This window comes from Megachile rotundata, chromosome 5 (assembly GCF_050947335.1).
Source record: "Megachile rotundata isolate GNS110a chromosome 5, iyMegRotu1, whole genome shotgun sequence".
Lineage (NCBI taxonomy): Eukaryota > Metazoa > Arthropoda > Insecta > Hymenoptera > Megachilidae > Megachile > Megachile rotundata.
Genome location: NC_134987.1, coordinates 16,683,366 through 16,704,084, shown reverse-complemented (window position 1 = coordinate 16,704,084; position 20,719 = coordinate 16,683,366). Strand labels below are relative to the sequence as shown.

General features: G+C 36.2%; 4 protein-coding genes and 1 long non-coding RNA gene across 17 annotated transcripts; 2 read left to right on the top strand and 3 right to left on the bottom strand.

Moving 5' to 3' along the window:
- Nucleotides 1-24: 24 nt before the first annotated feature.
- LOC100883776 (xylosyl- and glucuronyltransferase LARGE1) lies at nucleotides 25-4,885 on the bottom strand. Of its 5 annotated transcripts, none has more exons than XM_012285443.2 (12): nucleotides 4,561-4,885; nucleotides 4,071-4,226; nucleotides 3,884-4,002; nucleotides 3,492-3,675; nucleotides 2,258-2,802; nucleotides 2,037-2,186; nucleotides 1,559-1,861; nucleotides 1,152-1,348; nucleotides 954-1,095; nucleotides 769-899; nucleotides 404-496; nucleotides 25-220 (listed from the first exon to the last, which is right to left on the bottom strand). In XM_012285443.2, exons 2-12 carry the CDS (start codon nucleotides 4,147-4,149, stop codon nucleotides 94-96), a joined length of 2,070 nt encoding a protein of 689 aa, XP_012140833.1. In that variant the 5' UTR covers nucleotides 4,150-4,226; nucleotides 4,561-4,885; the 3' UTR covers nucleotides 25-93. The 5 variants fall into 5 exon arrangements, 4 of the variants coding, with proteins under 4 accessions (XP_012140833.1, XP_003703316.1, XP_012140837.1 ...); XM_003703268.3 differs by having other exon boundaries at nucleotides 4,614-4,884; XR_013038290.1 differs by having other exon boundaries at nucleotides 165-220; nucleotides 404-506; nucleotides 4,614-4,885.
- Nucleotides 4,886-4,996: 111 nt separating this feature from the next.
- LOC105662508 (uncharacterized) lies at nucleotides 4,997-11,265 on the top strand. Of its 4 annotated transcripts, none has more exons than XR_013038291.1 (4): nucleotides 4,997-5,148; nucleotides 5,901-6,069; nucleotides 10,541-10,763; nucleotides 10,863-11,000. It is a non-coding gene; the product is annotated as an uncharacterized LOC105662508 (long non-coding RNA). The 4 variants fall into 4 exon arrangements; XR_013038292.1 differs by having other exon boundaries at nucleotides 4,997-5,194; XR_001096029.2 differs by lacking the exon at nucleotides 4,997-5,148 and adding an exon at nucleotides 11,151-11,265 and having other exon boundaries at nucleotides 5,930-6,069; nucleotides 10,863-11,051.
- On the bottom strand, nucleotides 5,449-13,380 carry mesh (sushi domain containing 2 mesh). Of its 3 annotated transcripts, XM_012285441.2 has the most exons (16): nucleotides 12,975-13,380; nucleotides 12,005-12,246; nucleotides 11,582-11,769; nucleotides 11,208-11,523; nucleotides 10,845-11,013; nucleotides 10,518-10,778; nucleotides 10,165-10,355; nucleotides 9,941-10,086; nucleotides 9,596-9,877; nucleotides 9,049-9,518; nucleotides 8,686-8,960; nucleotides 8,336-8,610; nucleotides 8,064-8,218; nucleotides 7,819-8,001; nucleotides 5,854-6,004; nucleotides 5,449-5,585 (listed from the first exon to the last, which is right to left on the bottom strand). In XM_012285441.2, the coding sequence occupies exons 1-16, from the start codon at nucleotides 13,378-13,380 to the stop codon at nucleotides 5,495-5,497; spliced, it is 3,801 nt and encodes a 1,266-aa protein (XP_012140831.1). In that variant the 3' UTR covers nucleotides 5,449-5,494. The 3 variants fall into 3 exon arrangements, with proteins under 3 accessions (XP_012140831.1, XP_012140829.1, XP_012140830.1); XM_012285439.2 differs by lacking the exons at nucleotides 5,449-5,585; nucleotides 5,854-6,004 and adding an exon at nucleotides 6,063-7,381; XM_012285440.2 differs by lacking the exons at nucleotides 5,449-5,585; nucleotides 5,854-6,004 and adding an exon at nucleotides 6,063-7,381 and having other exon boundaries at nucleotides 13,026-13,380.
- A 677-nt stretch (nucleotides 13,381-14,057) lies between these two features.
- On the bottom strand, nucleotides 14,058-17,970 carry Pop2 (CCR4-NOT transcription complex subunit Pop2). Of its 4 annotated transcripts, none has more exons than XM_076532161.1 (7): nucleotides 17,861-17,970; nucleotides 17,284-17,378; nucleotides 16,194-16,379; nucleotides 15,961-16,120; nucleotides 15,600-15,876; nucleotides 15,387-15,527; nucleotides 14,058-15,307 (listed from the first exon to the last, which is right to left on the bottom strand). In XM_076532161.1, the coding sequence occupies exons 2-7, from the start codon at nucleotides 17,297-17,299 to the stop codon at nucleotides 15,179-15,181; spliced, it is 909 nt and encodes a 302-aa protein (XP_076388276.1). In that variant the 5' UTR covers nucleotides 17,300-17,378; nucleotides 17,861-17,970; the 3' UTR covers nucleotides 14,058-15,178. The 4 variants fall into 4 exon arrangements, with proteins under 4 accessions (XP_076388276.1, XP_012140825.1, XP_076388275.1 ...); XM_012285435.2 differs by having other exon boundaries at nucleotides 17,782-17,934; XM_076532160.1 differs by lacking the exon at nucleotides 17,861-17,970 and adding an exon at nucleotides 16,791-17,010 and having other exon boundaries at nucleotides 17,284-17,384.
- A 909-nt stretch (nucleotides 17,971-18,879) lies between these two features.
- LOC100874664 (trypsin inhibitor-like) lies at nucleotides 18,880-20,121 on the top strand. The gene is made up of 2 exons (XM_003703354.3): nucleotides 18,880-19,040; nucleotides 19,595-20,121. Exons 1-2 carry the CDS (start codon nucleotides 18,956-18,958, stop codon nucleotides 19,753-19,755), a joined length of 246 nt encoding a protein of 81 aa, XP_003703402.1. The 5' UTR covers nucleotides 18,880-18,955; the 3' UTR covers nucleotides 19,756-20,121.
- The last annotated feature ends 598 nt before the right edge of the window (nucleotides 20,122-20,719 follow it).

Below are 20,719 nucleotides of genomic sequence, written 5' to 3'. Positions count from 1 at the left end.
AATCTGTAACCCATAAAAAAGACATTTCGAGCAAATTCTTTTTATTGAGAAAATAGTCTTTACAGTCTTTTGAAATATTATAAATATAGTCGATTATTTGGTTCCAACAGACTTCAGTATCTTTTCTTCTTTGGTCACTTTTTTCAATTTCGATAACGCACTCTCTCCGTACTTCGTCACCAGTTCTTCTACGAAATCGTCCTTCAGCTTTTTCAGACACCTGAAACATCGATTGCAATTTTAATTTTATACTGTTTAAAATACTGTAATAAAGGTGTAGCCTGACTCAATTGCCAGGCTCATGAATTAACGACATGACACGTTAGAGTTCATCTGGACCAGGTCATTCTCTTCAATTATTCAAAAACTCGATCCCCTAATCGTTTATTTAGTCGTACATTACCTTCTATAAATGGAGTCGCTCCTGAACTTGCCGATGTCAAGACTAGGGGCGTGAGGCCGATGGATAATGAACGTATCCGGCAAGACAATGTACCTATATAAATCTTCAATTTATGGCATCGCGTTATAGCGCTTGGGTGCTGTAAAGTCATTTAGTAAATATACTCTGTCCCTCTTAGCTCAACTGTCCTAACTATAATGATAAACTCAATTACTCGTATTCCAGAAATATAAAAAGTATTTCTAGATCCCCAAGAAGAACGTAGGACACTTTAATAAACGTAAAGAACATATAAAACGCTACAAAAAAGGTGAGAAATAGGACATTTTAACTGAGGAGGACAGTATTAGTGAAACGTTTCTTACTTGTAACCCAATACAGTCAAATGCGTCAAATAGGATACTTTGTTCCATCCGAAACCGATGAATCTTGTGTCGTATTTGGGTGCCAATCTTGACACGACGATATAAGGCTCGAAATCTGGCTCCCAAGACACCTACGATATTCATTGTTAAATAAAAATAAAAATCGACTTTTAAGAATCACATACTTCATACGGTTCCATGGTGTTTCGCCAATAACTATAATTAGTGGCTGCATGACCCTGTGTCCACACGTGATAACGAAAAGTGTACAAAACTCCACGTTTCAAGAACTTCAGCAACTCGTCTTTGTTCGCAGGGAAGGTAAACCTATAAAACGAATACATTGGATGCATCGTACCATTTTTTGCGAATTGTCATACTACCTATAACGCTCTGTCTCGAACGCTGGGACGATCAAAGCTACTTTGTCCGACTCGGTGATGTTTAATTTAGAAATGTAGCTCATAAGGGCTTCGTGTAAGCCGAACTGCGGCAGAAAATCGACGTCCAGTTGAAAAATAAACGGGGACGATACGTACGACATGGCGATGTTTCGTAGATAATTGATTGGATAGAGTTCCTGTGATTGAGAAAAGTAGTTGAATATTCCTTGTTGAGGCTAATTGTCCAGATTCTAAATACATATATCGAGATAACACGAGTACTGAGATAACATTGATATTTTTTAAACATTTTTATATTTAAAATGTGAACAAATGATTGTAGCGATGAAAGTGTTATTTTGAAATCTCCAAATTTTTAAAGTCATTAATATGGAAATTCAATTCACCCCATCTTTGTACACCACATGGTACGCGATGTTCTTCCGTTTACGCAATTCGACAGATCCACGCACGAATTCCAGGAAGTTCTGCACCTCGGCATCGGTCAGGTACAGGGCGACGCTTATGGTACCAGGCCAATGTTTCGATATATCTTCCAACAATGGTATCCTTTCCACGCTGCACTGAGTTACCAGAGCAACATCCGTCGGTGCGTATACATTGTACTCGTACTCGAGAAGGAACGGATGCGTGCGATACAAGGTGGACGCACCCCTAGTGAACTCTCGACAGGGGCTCGATTCGTTGTACTAAAAATTGGGAACAAACTTTGCGATGTACTAAGAAAAACTTCATAATCATTACATTTTTATATACTTTCATTTGTTACAAAAGGGTGCAACATAAGCTGTGTACATTCTGTTTATCCTTAATAACTAAATGATCATAAAAATGAAATAACGATTTAGTCATAAGGTGACTTACTTCGGACATAGCTTCGTGTTTATCACAACCAAACAAGCGTCTACGCAGTAAATTCCCATCCATATCAAGGAAGACTTTATGCAACTTACGAAACTCGTTAATATGTTTATTATATACATCCTGCTTTCGAGGCGAATTCCAGTGTACAATCTAAAAGAAATCGCGCGACAAGAACATCAGTGGCAAACAATGGGACATAAACGAAGATCGCATGTACATACATTTATACGACTAGTGTCGCGATAACATTGATCGCTGATCGTGTGATCGCTGAGCTGAATGTTCCACGTACATTCTACTTTATATACAATGGAAGGATGGTCTTTGATAACGGCGTTAATTATATCCTGATCGGCTAAACTAGTTTCCGGTATATAGGACAGTACACGTTTGGTAACTGCTTCCCACAGACTCATAAATTTTCTGGTACGAAGTTGTTGCAAGTGCATTAGCATCACGCCGGTGTTGAAGCCTCTGCCAAGTGCTGGCCACGGCCGCTGACCGTAAGACAAAGCCTTTATGTACCAATGACTCTGATTTTCCGTCAACCCGAGGGCCTGATCGTTCGTGAACTTCTCGAACATCTGCCAAAGTAAATTAACGTCGTTCACCACGGTTACGTCCGTGTCGAATACAACAACTTTATCCTCCCGCATCGCGTCTGGCAGGATTAATTTCAGGAGACCGTAAACGCCTGAGTAATGCTTGTTCGGTATCCAGGACACCTTTGGCACCCATCGCTCCGCCTTATAATACGTCAGGTTCACTAAAAAGAACGAGCTTATATTGCTGACGTATTTTCAAAGAAACGTAGTCAATAGTGATGGATTATTAAGTATCAAGTTGTCTAATAAACAAATTCATTTGGCCACAATTTAAAAATTATATCTCGTGTCAAAGTTGACTGAAGTGAACATTTTGAGCGGATTAAAAATATACTAAAAATAAAATACTGATATAAAAATTTATGTAACGAAATAGATTCATTTTGAAGACAAAATGATTTTGACTAATAGAATATATTTTTTACTACAAGTTTTTAACTAGGAATTTTTTGAACAGATAGCCTTGAATATCCATCGCTAATTGCTACTGCTCATCCGTTCTTGGAATAACGCATTCTCATGGCACAAGTAGTCGTTCAAATTTATTTCACCGACTGACCGTCGCGTTAATTGTTACAATCGGGTCAATTAGTGTTTAACATTTTTAGCGTGACCTCCACTGCTAACGAATCTACATATATAACGTACTTTCGTTTGCACGAGTTTCTTTCTCGGCCTTTCAGATCGATGGAAAAAAACGGGTAGAGTTTAAAGTAACTCGTTTCAATTTTTAATTCGTGGATTATCGTAACTGAAGGTATTTACAATTGAAATTTTTGTGATCGGAATGAACAATAAATTAACGAAGAACGGATGAGAACACGTGTATCGTGGTAAGCGTATTACTAACCATGCGGTAAATCCCACGTTCGAAACACAGTTGTCAATGTCCTCTTTGCAATCTCATCGACGAGCAAGTGAAAGTGCAAAGGTTTAGTGCGGTAGAATAAAACAGATTTTACTACTGTCACCAGAGCGAACGTCGAATTGTATCCGGCGCACACCATCGCTATGTGGATGGTCTCGCATTTTACCTTGAAAGAGATCAATACTATCGACAACTTAATCTTTAACGATTTTATTTTAAGTTCTAAGCAATTACATTTGTAAGTAATTACACTATAATTCAAAAATTAATAATTTTTATTTTAAATATTTGGCGGGCCGCCATGATTCGAAGGATTAAAAATATCGACTTTATTTATCTAGAGCCTTTTCGACTTCTAAATGTCATGTTTTTACCTGATTACGATTATTTTCAGAATGAGGTTTCTCAAACATAGGTCGCTCCACGTGTAAGGTCTCTTTGTCTACGATCGATTTACCAACGATTTTGAAAGAATCGATTTCAGCGGAAGGAACTATAACACACGTGATATATTGACATCCGTCGTTGTACAAGAAACAATGCAATGTCGCCAGTTATTACCATTTAACAATAAATATAAATAAAAAACCGCCGATGGCACTAAAACGCCGAACAAACATCCTAGCCATGATCGAGCCATTGCAATATGACAGACATATTTCCCAATTCGTTGAATGATTAAATTAGGTTTATCCTATAAATGTCGATATCTACAAACTAAAAAATATGAAATTTGTATAATTTTTTTATTTTGAAGATGATGGTAATAATCATCATTATTGTCATTTAATATTAAATGTAAATTATATTATTTGCGGTTGCAAATAATTTAGTTCTCCTGTATCTCTAAATAAAAAAAAAATCAATAGTCGAAACATAAGTCATTAATCGAATTAATTTATTTTTTACTTTGCCTTAAGATAATTATTTTTAGTTCTATTGCTCTCGTTACGTTTCATCTGACAATCAGGTGTGACTACTAAACATGCGCTAACGTGACACCGAACGAAAACAAAAGAGATAGGTTAATAAAGCATTGCAATCTACTTACCGTGAACAGCAATGTCATCGAGGTAACGATACAAAATTGAACACTGAACGTACCTCTATCGCCAATCTTTTCTTTGCTCCACAACTGTCATCCAATTAAATCCATCGCTCGTGACAACATTAAAATACGAGTTCGAATCGACGATTCTGTATCGTGAATTTCTTCCGCGCACAAATCTTGTGGAACGCCGGTGCTCGTTTGTGATTCAATGAACCGTTATTATATCTCGAACCGTTGGTCGTAAACCAAGGAAATTCGCGTAATTACAATTACTCAGGAACAACGTCGGAACAGCATGCATTCTAAACACTCCGAAGCAGGAAGTCTAACATAAATAGTTTAATCATTGGATAACGCGATAGTAGAATTACTATCTGTCCGAATAACGAGACACGGGAGGTCGAACCGTCGGTAACTCTTTAGTTACTCGCTTACGTTACGAGATGGCAATGTTTATTCCATTTGAAGTTAGCCGAGTGTTAAATAAAAACCGGAAACGTTTTTTTTCGCCTTGCCGCGAAATTCAAACACGGAGTGAAGGATTAAAAGGATCGTGCAGGATTAAATAACGTGAACACATATTTTAAAGTACCAATTTTTAATACAAATTCTTTTTTCTTTTACAAATTGCATTGTAAGTTATATGTCATATAAAATTGTCGTCGTATATAATTATAATCATATACATATTGTCAACGTAACTTTCTGTCAGAAATGAACTAACGATGTCATACGGTTTATCAATCTAAGATTGTTTAGGAACAATCTAAATTAAATGCATCATACACGACTTATACACACTTACGCTAACTACAAAACTAGTTGTACCTAAGTCAGCTACGTAATTGTTTAAAAAATAAATATAATTACATTCTAAAATGGATAAATGAAGTATGTGACATGAGGCAAGTCATAAAAAAGTGTCAAATGATGCTTAATTGATATCTGTTGCTATACTTGGATGAGAAATACCCTCATCGTCTTCTTTAATCTTTCGTAGTCGCAGAAGTTCTGTGTTTCTTGCCCTAAAAGAATTTGTTTAATATTAATACCCTGGTAAAGAAGAATTAAACGGATTAATGCGACTATGGATATTTATGCGAGTCTATGTTTTTATTCAACATTTTGTCCGAGCTATTCAAAGCATTACTTTTATCCTCAGGTTTTGCATATTTTATGCATTCTGACCAATTTGTTTCCGCACTGTGTATTTACGTACTTTTTGCATACACTAATGTGCAATAAATGCATAAACATCCACGGTCTATTCATAGTTATCGCCAACTTTATTACCTATTCAAAGCTTCTTCTTGTTCTCGCTGCTCTTTCTGTTTTTTCAGAAGTCTGACTGCCACACAAACTATTAGCAGTAAAACTGGAACTAAACAAGCGAGTATAATACCGGTGGTAATACCCGCTTGTCGAGAACTATATTCTTGCTGACCTGTGATTTTTAATAAGACAGTAGTTTAAATACGGCCATTTCATACATACGAAGATAGGACAAAGGTAAGAGGATATTAAAACGTAAAGTGATGACAATAATTCTGGTGGAAATTTCCATTCCACTTTAATGATTATAATTCGATGTTTCAATGGTTTAGCAAATGCTTTCACGAGTGCATGTGGAATAGAAATTTCCTGAATAAAGGTATAGAAAAAGTTTATTGAACTATATTTGTACATTAATTGTATTTTATACAATTATGCTATAATTACAAAACTGTTAATGCATTTTAACGCGCTCAAAATTAATATTATGCATCAAACTGTATAAAAACACGAAGCTTTGTGATTTAGTGATACATTATCTAATAAGCGTTCCGTAAAATGAACATTTCTATTCCACAGCAGAATATATACAAGTGAAAACTTAATCACTTTTGACGTACAATTTAATCCATTTATATTACGTTATCAGTTCATTTTTCGTGCAAATGATATTCGATTATGTACGGTTTTATTCCGAAGCGTACGGTCGCGAATAATTATGACCCGAAGTATTTGTCATGTAAGAGATGCTTCCAAAGAAAATTTAATGCATAAATGATGAACTACCGACGGTATGTCAAGAATGTCAAGTATGTGAGGTTTTTTTGTCGAGAATGGATGGTCCACGACAGGAACGGATCCAGAGAGGCATTTTTAAATTCCAAAATCTCCAAATCCCCCAACTTCTAAAGCTTTCAAATTTAAAAACTAAAGATCAATCCCCTGCGTCGCCATTTTAGAGAAATACGAAGTGGAATAAAAGATAACAGAAAACGTACTGAATACGTGACACTTTAATTTGTTAAAGAATTAAGAATTCTGAAGTATTTCAAAAGTTTAAAATATCTACTTTCTGAATTCGTTCCACGACGCCAATTATTTTACACGTCGCTCTCTTTCGTGGGACTTCCAGCTTTCCTAATGGACTCTGTCATACTTTTCTCCGAGTCTGTCGGGGAATTAGGTTCTCTAAGGTCCCAGTCTTTGTCCTCGAAATCGACATTCGGTCTGTTTGGCAATGGTTCGTGTGTACGATATACTTTGTCGTAACTGTGAGGTTTCTTAACTGTACTCGGTGCAGTGCTAGTATCGCTAACGGGTGAAATTGGTCTGTCGAACGATTTCAACGGCGTAGTCTGTCTCAACAACGTGGAATCATCGACACCGGAACTCCGTTCAGAATAACGCCACGAGTTCACGGAGCCTCCCTGAGTCTGATTTTTTCGTATATAAAAAAATGCACCCGCGATACATCCCGTTATAGGAACTAACACGGCGAAAATAATGCCCATTGTTATCCATGCCGTACGCTGAGCATACTCGATCTGACCTATATTTGTGCAATACCAAACAATCTTTAGTTCTCTTTTTGTTCGTGCTTGCAGGGACTAGCATGATGCACTGGTGAATTATAAATAATGTTTGATGCATGAATTATGAATGTTGAAATAATTAATGCACTGACTGTCATGCTTTCAACAAAGGGTCAAAAGTTATCGATTTCGAAACGTAGTCAAGTTTTTCATTCAAGATCTCTAATCTTAAGAAGAAGGAACCGCGGTAAAATATTTGAGAACCATCAATTATTTCAGGTAATATAATATTAAAGGACGGATATTCATGCATCTACAATAGACCAAGTCTATAAAATATGCAAATCATATGAGACATATAGTTCCATGGTTTATATTGTATGGATTTCGGTGTATTATAGATGTACGCTCATCCGCAGTTCAATTATCAATGTAATTTTATTTGGACACTTACGTAAACACTCCGTGTATCCATATTCCGGGACGTTCCAGCGACCCTCGGGCGTGCACACTCGTCTTTGATCGCCAATCAGTATGAAATCTTGGTTGCATTCGAAAGTGACTTTCGTACCTGGCACGAAAAAGAAGTTGCTCTTGCGACCGAAACGTGGTGTTTCCAATACCCCGCAAGATATGACTGAAAAGGAAGACAATAGTAAAATAGCTGCTTGTTTACGCATTGCGTTTTATAGAACTCACCTCGTTGATTCATGTTAATGTCTCTGATTTGAGTGTAGGTGTCATAATAGTTTTTCGTAAAGTGAGCCAAGTCTCGATTGAGCGACATGGCGTAGTCGTATTGGCACTGATACGTCTCTCCGCAAAGATCGATAGCCCGTTGTACATCGTATGACCTGAAATAAAATAAAATAAGCTTTGAAATATCCTTAAGATAATTCCTTATCATTGAGATACACAAGATATATAATAAGATTCTTTTTCAACAAATAATTTTCCTTCGAATAGATCACCTGTTAGTGGGCAATATTTCAGCAGGTGTTTTTCTCCATTCTGGCTCGAAAGTTCTATTGGAGTAATAACTAGATGTTCTGCCGAACGATCTAACAAATAGAGATCCCCCTTTCAAGTCGTCTTCTTTGTCTTCCAGCATCCAGTGTATCCCGAAGTCTTTGTGAACGGTCTCGAAGTGATTCAAGTTACTAGCAGAAACTTGTTGGCCATCAGGAGTCATCAGATCGTCCGAGATGTCGAAGTTCCATTTACCGAATAGCCCTTTGGTCTTGTTCTAAAGTAAACGGAGACAACGTTACCAGTAGTTATTTGGTGCCTAACGATTCATTGTGGTTTAGTATGCACGTACCAAATAGGTCCAGGGCAGATAAACCCTGGCTGTCATGAATCCCTCGTTTTCGACTACCTCTACACCGGCACCAGTGTCGAACATGATGATCACCTCGCTCTGATTTAGGATAACAGTAGGCGTGTAAACTACCGCGCCAGTAAAATGTTGGAATTTAAGGGCTGGTCTGTCGAAGTACACTGGTCGTTTGTCTACTAAGACGTCGAGACGGTACCTCCATTGAGCGTGTTTGGGTCTTAATCGAACTTCGATTACAGCCGAGTTGTTTCCTCTTGCTGCACAGACATATGGTTATTACAAGCCTAAGAACTTCTATAATTATGAAAATGATTTTACGAATGTAAAAGAATAAGAGATGATTACCCGCAATAGACGTTAACTGAGTAGCTCTAACTTCCCCATGTATGTTGCTTGGCAACTGTTCGAACCTGCCTTGAACGTCGAGTTTATCTTTCAGATTATTCACACGTACTAATACAAACTCCCCTTTTCCATTGAACGTGTATTCAAGACCATCGAAAGTAGCAAAATGTGGATCACCAAACACAGTTCCAATCGCTGGAGATTGATAAGCGATGCAATCTTGACTGGGTCGTCTTTCGAACCTGAAAGTTTCGCACCCAACGGCGTGTTCCTCTTGCCATAAACAGCACATGTAGAAGGGTATCACGTCATGGTGCCAGTGTGAAAGAGTTGGAACTTTGTTCGCCTCATCCCATGGGTAGTAGCCTAAATTGTGAGATCGATGTGGCCTGGAACCCCATTGCTGATCGTACGTTAACATCAGGTAGCCGTTTTTGTCGTAACAGCACTGTTGCTCGGAACCGTCCATACTGATAAATTGACATAAAAGGAACCGTATCAAACTCTATAGCTTGGATTTCTTTTTAAGTATTGTTATAATGTTTACCTGGGTGCACCAGTCCTCACACAGTGATACGCATGCTGATTGTACAAGCAATCCAAGTTCGAGTCCTTGTCACAATCGTAGTCCGGAAGGAAGCGACCTTTATCGTTCAACGCGTGCTTCACGGTGCACGGACATATAGATACCTCTGCCGCGAAATTCTTCAAATACCGATCGTTCATTATCCAGTTATCGCAAAGTCGCTGGGGCCACTTTGACCCGTACTTCCTTTCCCATTGCGGGCCGAAGTACCAGCCTAATGGAATCGGCCTGCTCCATAAGCTCCTATAAAAGTTTCTCCCGTTACAAATTTATGAATTCCATCAAATTTTATTTCGGTATACGTACGGCGAAATGTTGAGGCCAGTTTGTTGCTGCGGCTCGGTTAAATTGAGTTGAATAAAACCGAAATTTAGATCCAGTTGATACGGATTATACGCGTCACGAAATTTCGCTGGAGTGATGATATATTCGCCAAGGTTTGTGTACGCTGGCTAAAATTCGATATACAATTATTTATATAATTTGACACTTTTTATCGAGCATTGTGAGTATGATTTAATTTCACCGACTTCCAACGTAGTGATGAACTCGAACTCTGGGGTAGTCTTTGTCTCACGATATCCCCACAGAGATATCTGCACGCCGGCGTTTAAATTGTTGGTCAAATTGTAACGATTCCAAGTGATTTTTATTTCGGCAGGACTCTTTTGGTGAACGGCACTCGATACGTAGATCTTCTCTGCAGCTGTGGCTGGGGTCTCTGTAAAATTGACACAATATTTAAATTCCAATTGCACCCGTTACAACATAAAATCTTTATAACTACAATCTCGAGTATAATAGTAAGATGAATGGCACTTGATAACAGTTCATTCATGCAAGTAACTGGATATGTACCTACTGTAATTTAAAACCATCTTACCGATAAAATATTTCCCTTTCCAGTCGTAAGTTTTACTATCGCCAATGCTGATCGCAAATCGAACGTATCCCTCTGCTTTCACGAACGGTTGCACACAAATTGCACGATTTCTGTCGATCACAGTGCCGGTCACGACTACAGTTTCAAACATACATCGAATCTTTTGAGTCTCGTTGAAACACGGCCCGGTGATGTTCACGATGGTGCCACCTAACATGTTGCCGCTCTCAGGCGCGAATACGAGAGGTAAATTTGCTCCCGCTATAAGAAATATACATTTCAGTAAAGCTCCGTCATTACACATTCATAACGTATGTATAAATTTACCTATGTCTTTGTTGCAAGTGCCTGGTATGATTTTTTCATCAATCCTGAAGATGTGCCGACCTGGAAAACCGTTCGCCCATCCTCTACCAGTCAGATCACGAATCGTCGACCTCTGGGAGTATGGTTTGTATTCGTACACTTGGGTACCGTTTCCTGCATTGAAACCGACCTGGACGCAATAGTGATAAAGATTGCAACAATATTTTTGTAATACATTCAGTAAAATAATTCAGTGTTTGACGTAATTTTACACGAAGAAAGGTTATTGTAGAATAAAAACTGTGATGTCTGTTTTCTCCGATATAGGAAATGACTTCCTGTAGAATAGCATAATTTGTAAATGGAAGGAACACTCATACTTACAAATGCTGGTACACCACCTTCTCCACCCGTAGTGTCACCACCAGCCTCTGTATGGCTGGTCCACTGAATGTCCAAATAATTGAATATAGCGTAAGTATAAATTTCGTCAGTGGCGAGGACCATTTGGAAGGTGTTCGTTTTGTAAAGCGAATTGTCGATACCACCAGCGAAAGACATGTTCTTCCACGTAATTATAACTGCGTGTTTCGGTTCAAACGAGTCCGTACCGACGATACCCTCGCGGATATCCCATTTAATCCGCTCGCGCATTTCAACACCAAATTGGTCCTTTCTGTTCTCCAAGTCCCTCTCCATCCTGGAATTCATTTTGAGAATAGATTCAACGTGCTTAAAGTTTAAATTCGATGACTGACCTGAAATACACTCCTGGTTTTCTTTGATCGATGTCGGTCTTCCTTGTCTTGCCTATGCGACATTTGCTGAAGAATATTCCTATGAAACTGGGGTCGTTCTTTTTGGGCCAGTCTTTCACGGGAAACGCGAGGGGGTAAGTGTAGTGGACTGGGGGATCGCTGAATTCTAGGAAACCGTTCATGGATACCTGGAAAGCGATGTATTTCAATTTTGGTTAGGTTTATTTGTATAAGTCATAAAATTTCAAGTTTATACGAATTTTATAAGTGGGAAGTGTCAAAATTTTTGAAGGGGAAGGTCTCTTTATGTAGCTAGCAATACATCACTGTATTACATCGTTTTTATAAATGTTCATAATTTTTTATAAATGTCTGCCATCTTAATTTAATGTATGTTAAGCTAGAGAATCATTGAAGACATACCCTGGTGTAGTTAAACCTAAATCCGAAGAAGGGCAATTGGAAGTTGAAGTTCTTATGTATTTGAGGCATGGAGGATTGAATTTGTTTCTGATAATCGCCTTCGTCATCATCGCCGCCTTTATCGAAGAACCAGTACATAAACCTCGATCGAATTTCTTTCAATCTGCTTTCCGTTAAAACGTAATTTGGAACTGAATCATCCGAACGAGGCGCATATCTGTCCGCTTCCGGTAAATCGGAATCTATGAGAACACGTAAATTCCAATATTTCAGTGTTCGGAATGATTCGTTGTTACATGTTTATCTGATATGATAATACTAGAAAGTATCGGGTAAGAATTCGATAATGAAAACCTCTTTATAAATCCATTAGGTATTTCACGTTAATAATTCATTTCTTTTTGAGAGTATTAAAATTTAAACGAAATCAAGATGTTCATTGCTGAATTACAGAACTATGGTACATATTACTGTTTAAAGACGTAACATTAAATTTAAAGTGTTATTTTTTGTATATTTCATTCGAGGGTTAAGGTCATAATCATTTAACTATAAGTGCCGAAGCTACCTATTGTACTTATCATCCAACGGATGATAAAAAGACAAACCATAAAAGTCTAGCAAAGTAATTTTAGTCATGATATCAGATGCAAAAGGAAGATTGAAGTAGTTACGAAAGACGTGATGATACAAAATCCAATGATTCATCTGCGATTCATGTTAGAGTGAGTAACTGATAAAGGCAGATAAGATCATACTAGTAAGTTATGCCCTATAACAAATAACACGATTTCACGATTACGATCCAAATTCGAACCAATTCAAAAAACTACTCAGAACTTCGAAATCAATTCTGACGAAGAATATAAATCATCGATCGAAAATTGTTCGAACGTTGAAACGATGATTCAACGTGCAACGTGAAATAGAGAAAAATAATGGTCACGCCCATTGATATCGAAAAGCTCACCGTATCTCACATATTTTCCACTTTTTTCGCCAGCCATTTTACCGGTGATACCTTGAGAAACGCTAACGTCTTTAGCTCCATTTTGATCGCCTAAATTTTCGTCCACGTTAGCTGGGGTTTCTAGTCCTTGTGTGTCCTCTGGATTTTTCTGGTTATTGTCACCCAAGTCGTGAGGCAGATCTTCCGCTTCGAATTCTTCGTTCAAATTCTCTTCGCCTGCATTACCTTCCGTGTAAAACGGTTCCTCGCCATCCGTGTAATCCGGCTCGTCCAATCCGAACGCAGATTTGAAAGGATTGACGACTTGAGCCGTTGTTCGAACAATTAGCAAGGATGAAACAAAACAACCAACTAGGACCAATTTCAAGAAACCGGAAACGCGGTCAGGACGAAACTTGTCCCGCATTTTTTACTATGGTAGACGAACCGATTTGACTAATGTACTGAAAGAAACTAAGCTTGATTTCAGGCAACGAAGAACGATAACGATACTGATATCAGTTATATTGTGATAACGCGAGTTTATCTCTTTACTACAGGTGGATAAGGTACGGGAAAACTTAAACGAATAAAGCGAAACGTAGGACTGGTGCCCTACTTTCGAAAGGACACGAATATACCCTTTAAATGATACAGCGCAGTAGAGGTCACAAAACTTTCGTGGGTCACGACACACTTTCGATGATCATTTTTTGCAACCTACTTATGATGCACTATCTTTTAAAACTTCAAAATGATTCTATGCTATTCATTTATAATGTCTTAACAGAAAAGGGTTGTACAACAATCGTTTTTTTAATACTTCGTACTATTATGTTTAGTTTTATTGCGAATGATAGGAAAATGTTTCAACGTGTACCAATCGTTGCAGCTAGCTTCATCAAGGATCGAAGGACACACTGATACACTATCAGTATAAAATATAATACAACTACATATAAAAGTGTGATAATTTAAGTCTTGAAAGCTTCAGGATTCCCACCACATTATCATCTATAATTTTTAGTAATATTTAATGCCACACTTTGGGAACCTCTGCAAGAGAACAGTTCTAATTGTTACAGATATTAAAAATCACCAAAGTTTCAATGTAAGATGTTTATTGTATCTCTAGAATGGGGTGTTATTTACAAAAGAAACGTACTTTACGTCACTTTGAAAGTGTGGTAGATCTTGTTACCATTTTTTAAATCTCGTAGATAATGCGTTTTACAATAAAACATACGTAGTATGTATAGGAAATACTATGTGTAAAATAATAATAAAAAAAGAAAGATGAAATAATTTTCTGCTATCATTGGCGTAACTAGAGTTTTGTCACCGAGTGGATGGGCCAGATCCCGTAGCTTTATCAATAGTGCCAATCCTTGCACCAGGCATCATTAAGAGACTCTTGAAAATTTGGAAATCAGAAAATTTTTAAATTTTTAGTACATTGAGAACGAGGGTCAGACCCATCCTGGTGTCTAGGTACGCCAATGCTATTTATATTTCCTACGCAACGTAATTGATTATAAAAAAAAGAGCGGCAGGAAGGTTTTGTTTTGTAGTGCTATGCGTCGACGGTTTTCTGCAGTTGGTCTAAAATTGCACAAAGCGTGATGATTTTGAGGAATATTTATTAAAACACTAAATATAAGAAATCGTCAGGTTTAAAATGTTGTTCATCTATAAATGCATGGTATGATAAATGTACACATGAACACTGATAGATGTATTTAAACAATGCTATCTTGTATTTGTTTTCCTTTAAATCGTTTTTTTCCCGCTTTTTAATGTTTCTTCGAACTTTCATCCCGATAGATTTTGCAAAAGTCTTAAATGTAGAATGATGATTATTTTTTTTTCTTGATTTGTACTGCCATTGTGTTTTGTATACCGATATTGTCACAAACGTTTGTAAAGAAACTATATTACATATTTCATGTTGCGTAAGTATTGTAAATATGTTCGATTAATAGCACGTATCACAGAAGAAACCTACGAAAGACTCAAATTCGAGGATTACAAAAAATGCACAGATATGAAAAAATGTTCCTATAGTTTCATTTTCGGTTAATGATATTTTATGATCTACAGCAGAGATTTGAATGATAATATCGTGGACATGAACTATACGCTTGATCATTAAGTGAAACATTATTTATAACATTTTATTTGTAGTGAAATAATTTGTTCCGACTGAGATGTGATAGTTTTTAACATTACGAAGACGAAGAATTATCTCCATTACTGTCTAGGTACCCTCCTGAACCGTTTACGACAAACGACGTTCCCAAACCGTACAAATGACCACAATATTTCGCATCGTCAATATTATCCTCGAAAAACATCTGAAATAAATTTTATTTTAATTATTATACTGAACATATAAACATTAATAGATTATCGATTTCTAAAATTTGTATTCACCTCTCGCATTTTAAAGAAAACCATTCCGGTAAGTAATGAATCAGATCCAGCTTGATGTTGCGGGCCAACTCTTTGAATTTCCAGTTGTTCTGCTACCTCTTGTAGGCCTCCTTTCAGATTTTTGCATGATTTCATTAAATACTGAACAGAAAATATTATAGATTACCAAATAAATTTCCGCAATAGAGATGTATACAATTATCTCGTACATACTTTTACGTCGTATATTGTTGGAAAATATATCCTAAGAAGTTCAAAAAATTCACTTTCTTCTTGCGGTAAATTTTGGTCTGTAAGAAGTTTCAATAGATAGCCGAAATCGTAACCAGAATGAAAGGACAGCCATTTTATGTCATCAACAAGAACGATTCCCGAAGTTATCAAAAGTTCGGCGAAATCTAATGGATTGATACCTTCTTCTTCGTGTTTTTTAAATTGTATACCACTGTTTTGTAACATGTCTATACTATCTTGCGCATACATGTCTTCTCTATAAAATATTTATATAATTATATCTTCGTGTATCTGGCTGACAATGTAGCTATGCTTATGAGTATACATTAATATAACTTACTGTAAGTTAAATTTGAAATTAAATTGCCACGTCGTATAGCTTCCGCCAGGTGTATTCCCCGATTCATCGAGAAACGTAAGACCAAGTTGAATTATCCGCAAAAGATCTACATTACATCGTAATAACTGATACTGATAGTCAGCGCTAGTCCTGAATTCGCCTAGAAGAATAAGTATTTAATATTATAGTGATTATTGCGAAATTAAAGTATCTCAGATAGTCCTATATCTTACCAATAGGCCTAGCCACTACGCCGGGAAATTCAGTATCCATTGCAATATACTGAAACTGTTGAACAACTTGCCGAATAGTACGAAACTCTTCTTCGAGATTGTGACCCCAAACATCTCGGATCCCACATTCTTCATTACTGGGCATAGTCGCCCCACCCTTCTGCTGCCCTATAGGGTTACCTCCTCCTAGAAATTTTTTAAAGCAAACATTATTCAATTTTAAACATTATTTATTTCATTTTTTTTTACAACATATCTTCTTTTGTTGAATGTTTAACGAGTAGTTCGACCTTAATAGTTCGAAATCTAAATAACTATTACTGTACTACAAGCTTTTAATCACAAGAAATAAACATTTCTGGTTGGTATTATTGGTGTCTGATAATTTTTAATCTTGTGAAAGTATTATTTTCTTAATAGTGAAAACCAATTAATTTGTATGTAGACAAAGACCAACCATAAATGAGAATGACAATAAATTGAACGCATTCATGAGCATTAAGTATCAGTTCTTTTTGCCCCTTAACATTTTACTTTATTTGGAAAGTAGATGATTATCATCTTACAGAGCCTATAATAGTGCTCATATAACTGCACCTTCTAGTAATTGTGCATTCTTCTGAAATTCTCTGAAAGCGCACACCTTTTCTTGCAGTAACAGCGACTGTATATTTCTTGGGAACTTCATTGCATGTTCTAATCTATTTTACTACTTTCAAAGAGGACATCAATTACATAGTATCTTCTGGGAAGGATGTCTGACGTAATTTCATCCATGCAAATCCAAAGTACTTTTATTTATTTTGCTTCACAGTTCCTGCAATAGGTACGTGTCACATTTGTTATGTAGAGGTCATATATTTATGTTTCACCTTTGGTACTCGTTATACAATCAACTGTTATTCAACTTGAACAAATAAATATCAAGTCCAATATTTCTCAAGGCTTGCTTCAATAAAGTTTATTATCAACTCTATGAAAAATTTACTATACCAATCTAGGAGATCAATTGAACATAATAATTGTACAAAACAGCATCTTTGTATAAAAAGTCAGTATTTCTTAAATTTCCAATATATTTAATACATACCGGTAGCTGAGGGCATAAGGTTAGATATTCTTGTCTTCACCGGGGCTATTTTTATGTTTGATTCCCACTGTCACAGCTTTACTTTCTTCATATCACTGTAAATATACACGTAAACATTATCCTCAATTTAATAGTTGCTAGCGTATACTTGACAAATCTGATTTTATAAACATAATTCATGTACATTATGTTACAGCAAAAAAGAGCGCACAAATTTAAATTGAATAACAGCTATAAAACAGCATTTCAATTTGTGTACAGGTTAGAAATCTGCACAAACAAATATCGCGTTTCAATGCAAATATACAATAAATGAAAATCCAGAAACGAAATAACAATGATAAAATATAACATAACTGTAAAACGTTACAATAAAAAATTATTTGGTAAAGCGTTAATTACTAAATAAACGTTAAGATGAAACATAGGTTATGTATCGCAGATAAACAAAAACAATTTTTTCAAGGGAATATGAAAGAAATAAGCGTTATCATGTACCTCTTTATATGTTCGTTTTTCCACGCGGTGTTTTATTATGTATTATACGAAATAAAGCTTTAGAAAATACTTAACGTGCCTTTAAATCTTCTGTCACCTCCGAACAGGTTAAACGAGTGTCCAAACTCTGAATAATTCGCTGTATATGTTACCTGAAGTTGAAGCGCCAAAATCGATGCAGTAGAGATCTTCTTTCCTAGCAACATTATAATGCAAATATCTGCATTATCGCTTGAGCAAAGAGTAGGAATGAAACAAGTGGCGACACTAGAAAAGGAAACTCGGACTTTCAGTTTCTATCTCTAATGCATAGATGGAACTAGTGACACCGTCTTCGTGCATTAATTTAAAAATTAAGAGCATTAAAATAAAGCTTGCGTAACATTGAATTAATTATGTTACAACATGATCTTCTGTACTGCTGCCGCAGATTAAGTAATTATGGCATTTAATTATGAACAGCAAACTTTAAGAGAAAGGAGGTATTATCAAAAGCGCAATCCACTCATACAAGTGTATTATGCACACATTGCTGCTACTTAATGTATTATCAAGCTTCTGTAGGTAAACAATTACAGATCGAAATTTCGTTCCACGTAAAAAATATGTTATTCAAAGATAAAGAAAATAGTCGCACATTTTGTGTCAACTAACCTTGGTTTTTAATTAAAAAAATACAGAGTGTTAAAGATCGAGACTTACTCAATACATAAAATTGACTTATCCGAATGGTTATCTACGTTAACAATTAAAAAACAAAAATGTTAGATAAACCGTTTATCAGTTCACGCGAATCAAATGAATCAAGGTTTGTACTACGAAAATGTAATAAAAGTACTCAGAAGGTGTACAAAGGGTCACGTTGTAATTATTGTCGATGAAAATGTTGCAGAGGACTCGGAACGTGCCGTGTTTCACCCGTCTCGGACATGTTTAATGCATTTAGCTACAAAAGTGAAAATATACAACTATGAGTGTGTGGGCGTTATGTACACACGCACAGCGATAATACGATGAAGTGCTATATCGTGTGTTCATCTTCGTGAAAAACCCCTACCCAATGGCAGCGAGATCTATATAAACTCTGATCAATGACCTGCAACAGTATACTTTCCACAGTTACGTGAAGAAGTTACAGCACGATTTCGAAAGCTTGACAGATTCCAAAAGAAAAATGAACGGTAAAATTGTGGCTTTGTTCTTGGTTGTTCTGTGTTGCATCGCGATGATGGACGGAGCGTCAGCGGGTATAGGTCCACGTACGTAAATCCATTTTTTACAATAATTTACTGTTACTTCTCAATAGGAATATTCTATGTGTGAGTTAAAGTTTTATAAAAACTAGAATTGTTACTACTAAAAATTTTAAGAATTTAATAATTTAGAAATATTGAATTTAACGCTTGAACGAATTAGAATATTTGGAAGTAATGAAAGCTCGTAACTGAGACTTTGTTAGAAAGGTCTAAAATTAGTTATCGCATTTCACATAATATCGTCGCAATACGTAATATTTGCAGCTTGCTATCTGCGTGTAAGAAGCAATTGATTTCGAAGTAAGATTCTTTTAATGACATTTTATTCGTAGTGGAATATTCTGGACAGAGCAAATCTCTTCTGCTTTCACTTATTATTTTATGGAAATTACATGGCGCAATCGTCCGGCATCTTTTTCGGATACCGTTCAACTTTCTAGATCTTTATATTCAATACTCGTTTTAAATTAACAATTTCATTCCTTCTGAGAATACTTTTAATTGTATGACACAGTGATTGATATTTGTGGAGATGTAATACTTGTTTATTTTTACAGAATGTCTTTTGCCATTGGAACGCGGTCCATGCAGAGCAATGATGATAAGATATGGATACAACCCGGAGACGAATCAGTGCGAAGAGTTCCTTTTCGGAGGCTGCAGACCGAACGCGAACAATTTCGCGAATCTGAACGAATGCAAAGAAAGTTGTTCCTAAATACACAGTATGACAGCATAATTAACAAATACCATTAAACATGGTATAAATTAGCGCCGTAAATTTGTAAATATATGATACGTTATCGCATAGATGTTAAGGAAACAGTTTTTGTACAACATCTTGTTACATTGATTACAGTATAATTTACTAGAAAAATGATACAAGATAAAAGTGTTTCAAAGTAGACACGAGAAAGTATGTAATCTAACGAAAATGGTATAAACCTATATTAGGTCGTAACGTGTAGTTAAACAATTAACTGAGAGTATATGATTGTGTGTTGTCGAATGCAACGTATTAAATATGACAGAAATTTGTACTATTAAAAACATTAATAAAATTTGTACTTAAATTAATCGAAAAGATATGTATTCTACCATTCCATATTCCCTTATATGTTTTTGACTGTAACTTCTCGAATGTTCTTAAGAAAAAATCATTTCGAATCATAAAATCAATCGGAAGAAAATATTGATTAAACGATAAAAGTATTTATCGGTCCCCGGTGAAAAACAGTTTGATCGTTTCATTGTGTGATATCGATTTAGACTTATCAGTTATCTCGACAATGTAGAAATCAAGGAACACCAAACAAATTAAAAAATAGGTTATTCGTAAAAAGGAATATATGATATAACTGTGTGATGTTATGAGGATTCTCAGGATCACAGAGAGTTAAATCCCGGAAAATTGATGAGTCGGTAATCAATTTGTACATGAATCATCGATTGCGAGAAAGAGTTACTCATCGTGTTATCTCAGATTACTGAAAGTAATTAAGACGTTCAATTTCAATCGAACAATAATCTGAACTAATCATGTTCACTAATAACAAAAAACTCGTCAACAACGAGCAAGAACGAGAAGCATGCATCGTTAGATTCGTTTGACCGATAAAGTGTCCCAGTTTTGCAAGTACACTCTCCGTACATGCGTGCACACATCGACCGAGGTGTTTCGC

What these genes read in the sequence shown, in the direction of transcription:
- LOC100883776 (XM_012285443.2), bottom strand. Translation starts at nt 4,149, where the DNA reads ATGGCTCGATCATGGCTAGGATGTTTGTTCGGCGTTTTAGTGCCATCG. An exon ending in AACACGAAGCTATGTCCGAA is followed by an intron (nt 1,862 to 2,036) that starts GTAAGTCACCTT and finishes CCCAATTTTTAG; the next exon opens with TACAACGAATCGAGCCCCTG. An exon ending in TTGACTGTATTGGGTTACAA is followed by an intron (nt 497 to 768) that starts GTAAGAAACGTT and finishes AGATTTATATAG; the next exon opens with GTACATTGTCTTGCCGGATA.
- mesh (XM_012285439.2), bottom strand. Translation starts at nt 13,380, where the DNA reads ATGCGGGACAAGTTTCGTCCTGACCGCGTTTCCGGTTTCTTGAAATTG. An exon ending in GTGAGGACTGGTGCACCCAG is followed by an intron (nt 9,519 to 9,595) that starts GTAAACATTATA and finishes TCAATTTATCAG; the next exon opens with TATGGACGGTTCCGAGCAAC. An exon ending in TCAGTTAACGTCTATTGCGG is followed by an intron (nt 8,961 to 9,048) that starts GTAATCATCTCT and finishes ATGTCTGTGCAG; the next exon opens with CAAGAGGAAACAACTCGGCT.
- Pop2 (XM_076532160.1), bottom strand. Translation starts at nt 16,881, where the DNA reads ATGAAGTTCCCAAGAAATATACAGTCGCTGTTACTGCAAGAAAAGGTG. An exon ending in GAATGCACAATTACTAGAAG is followed by an intron (nt 16,380 to 16,790) that starts GTGCAGTTATAT and finishes AAAAATTTCTAG; the next exon opens with GAGGAGGTAACCCTATAGGG. An exon ending in CGTAGTGGCTAGGCCTATTG is followed by an intron (nt 16,121 to 16,193) that starts GTAAGATATAGG and finishes TTATTCTTCTAG; the next exon opens with GCGAATTCAGGACTAGCGCT.
- LOC100874664 (XM_003703354.3), top strand. Translation starts at nt 18,956, where the DNA reads ATGAACGGTAAAATTGTGGCTTTGTTCTTGGTTGTTCTGTGTTGCATC. An exon ending in GTCAGCGGGTATAGGTCCAC is followed by an intron (nt 19,041 to 19,594) that starts GTACGTAAATCC and finishes TTATTTTTACAG; the next exon opens with AATGTCTTTTGCCATTGGAA.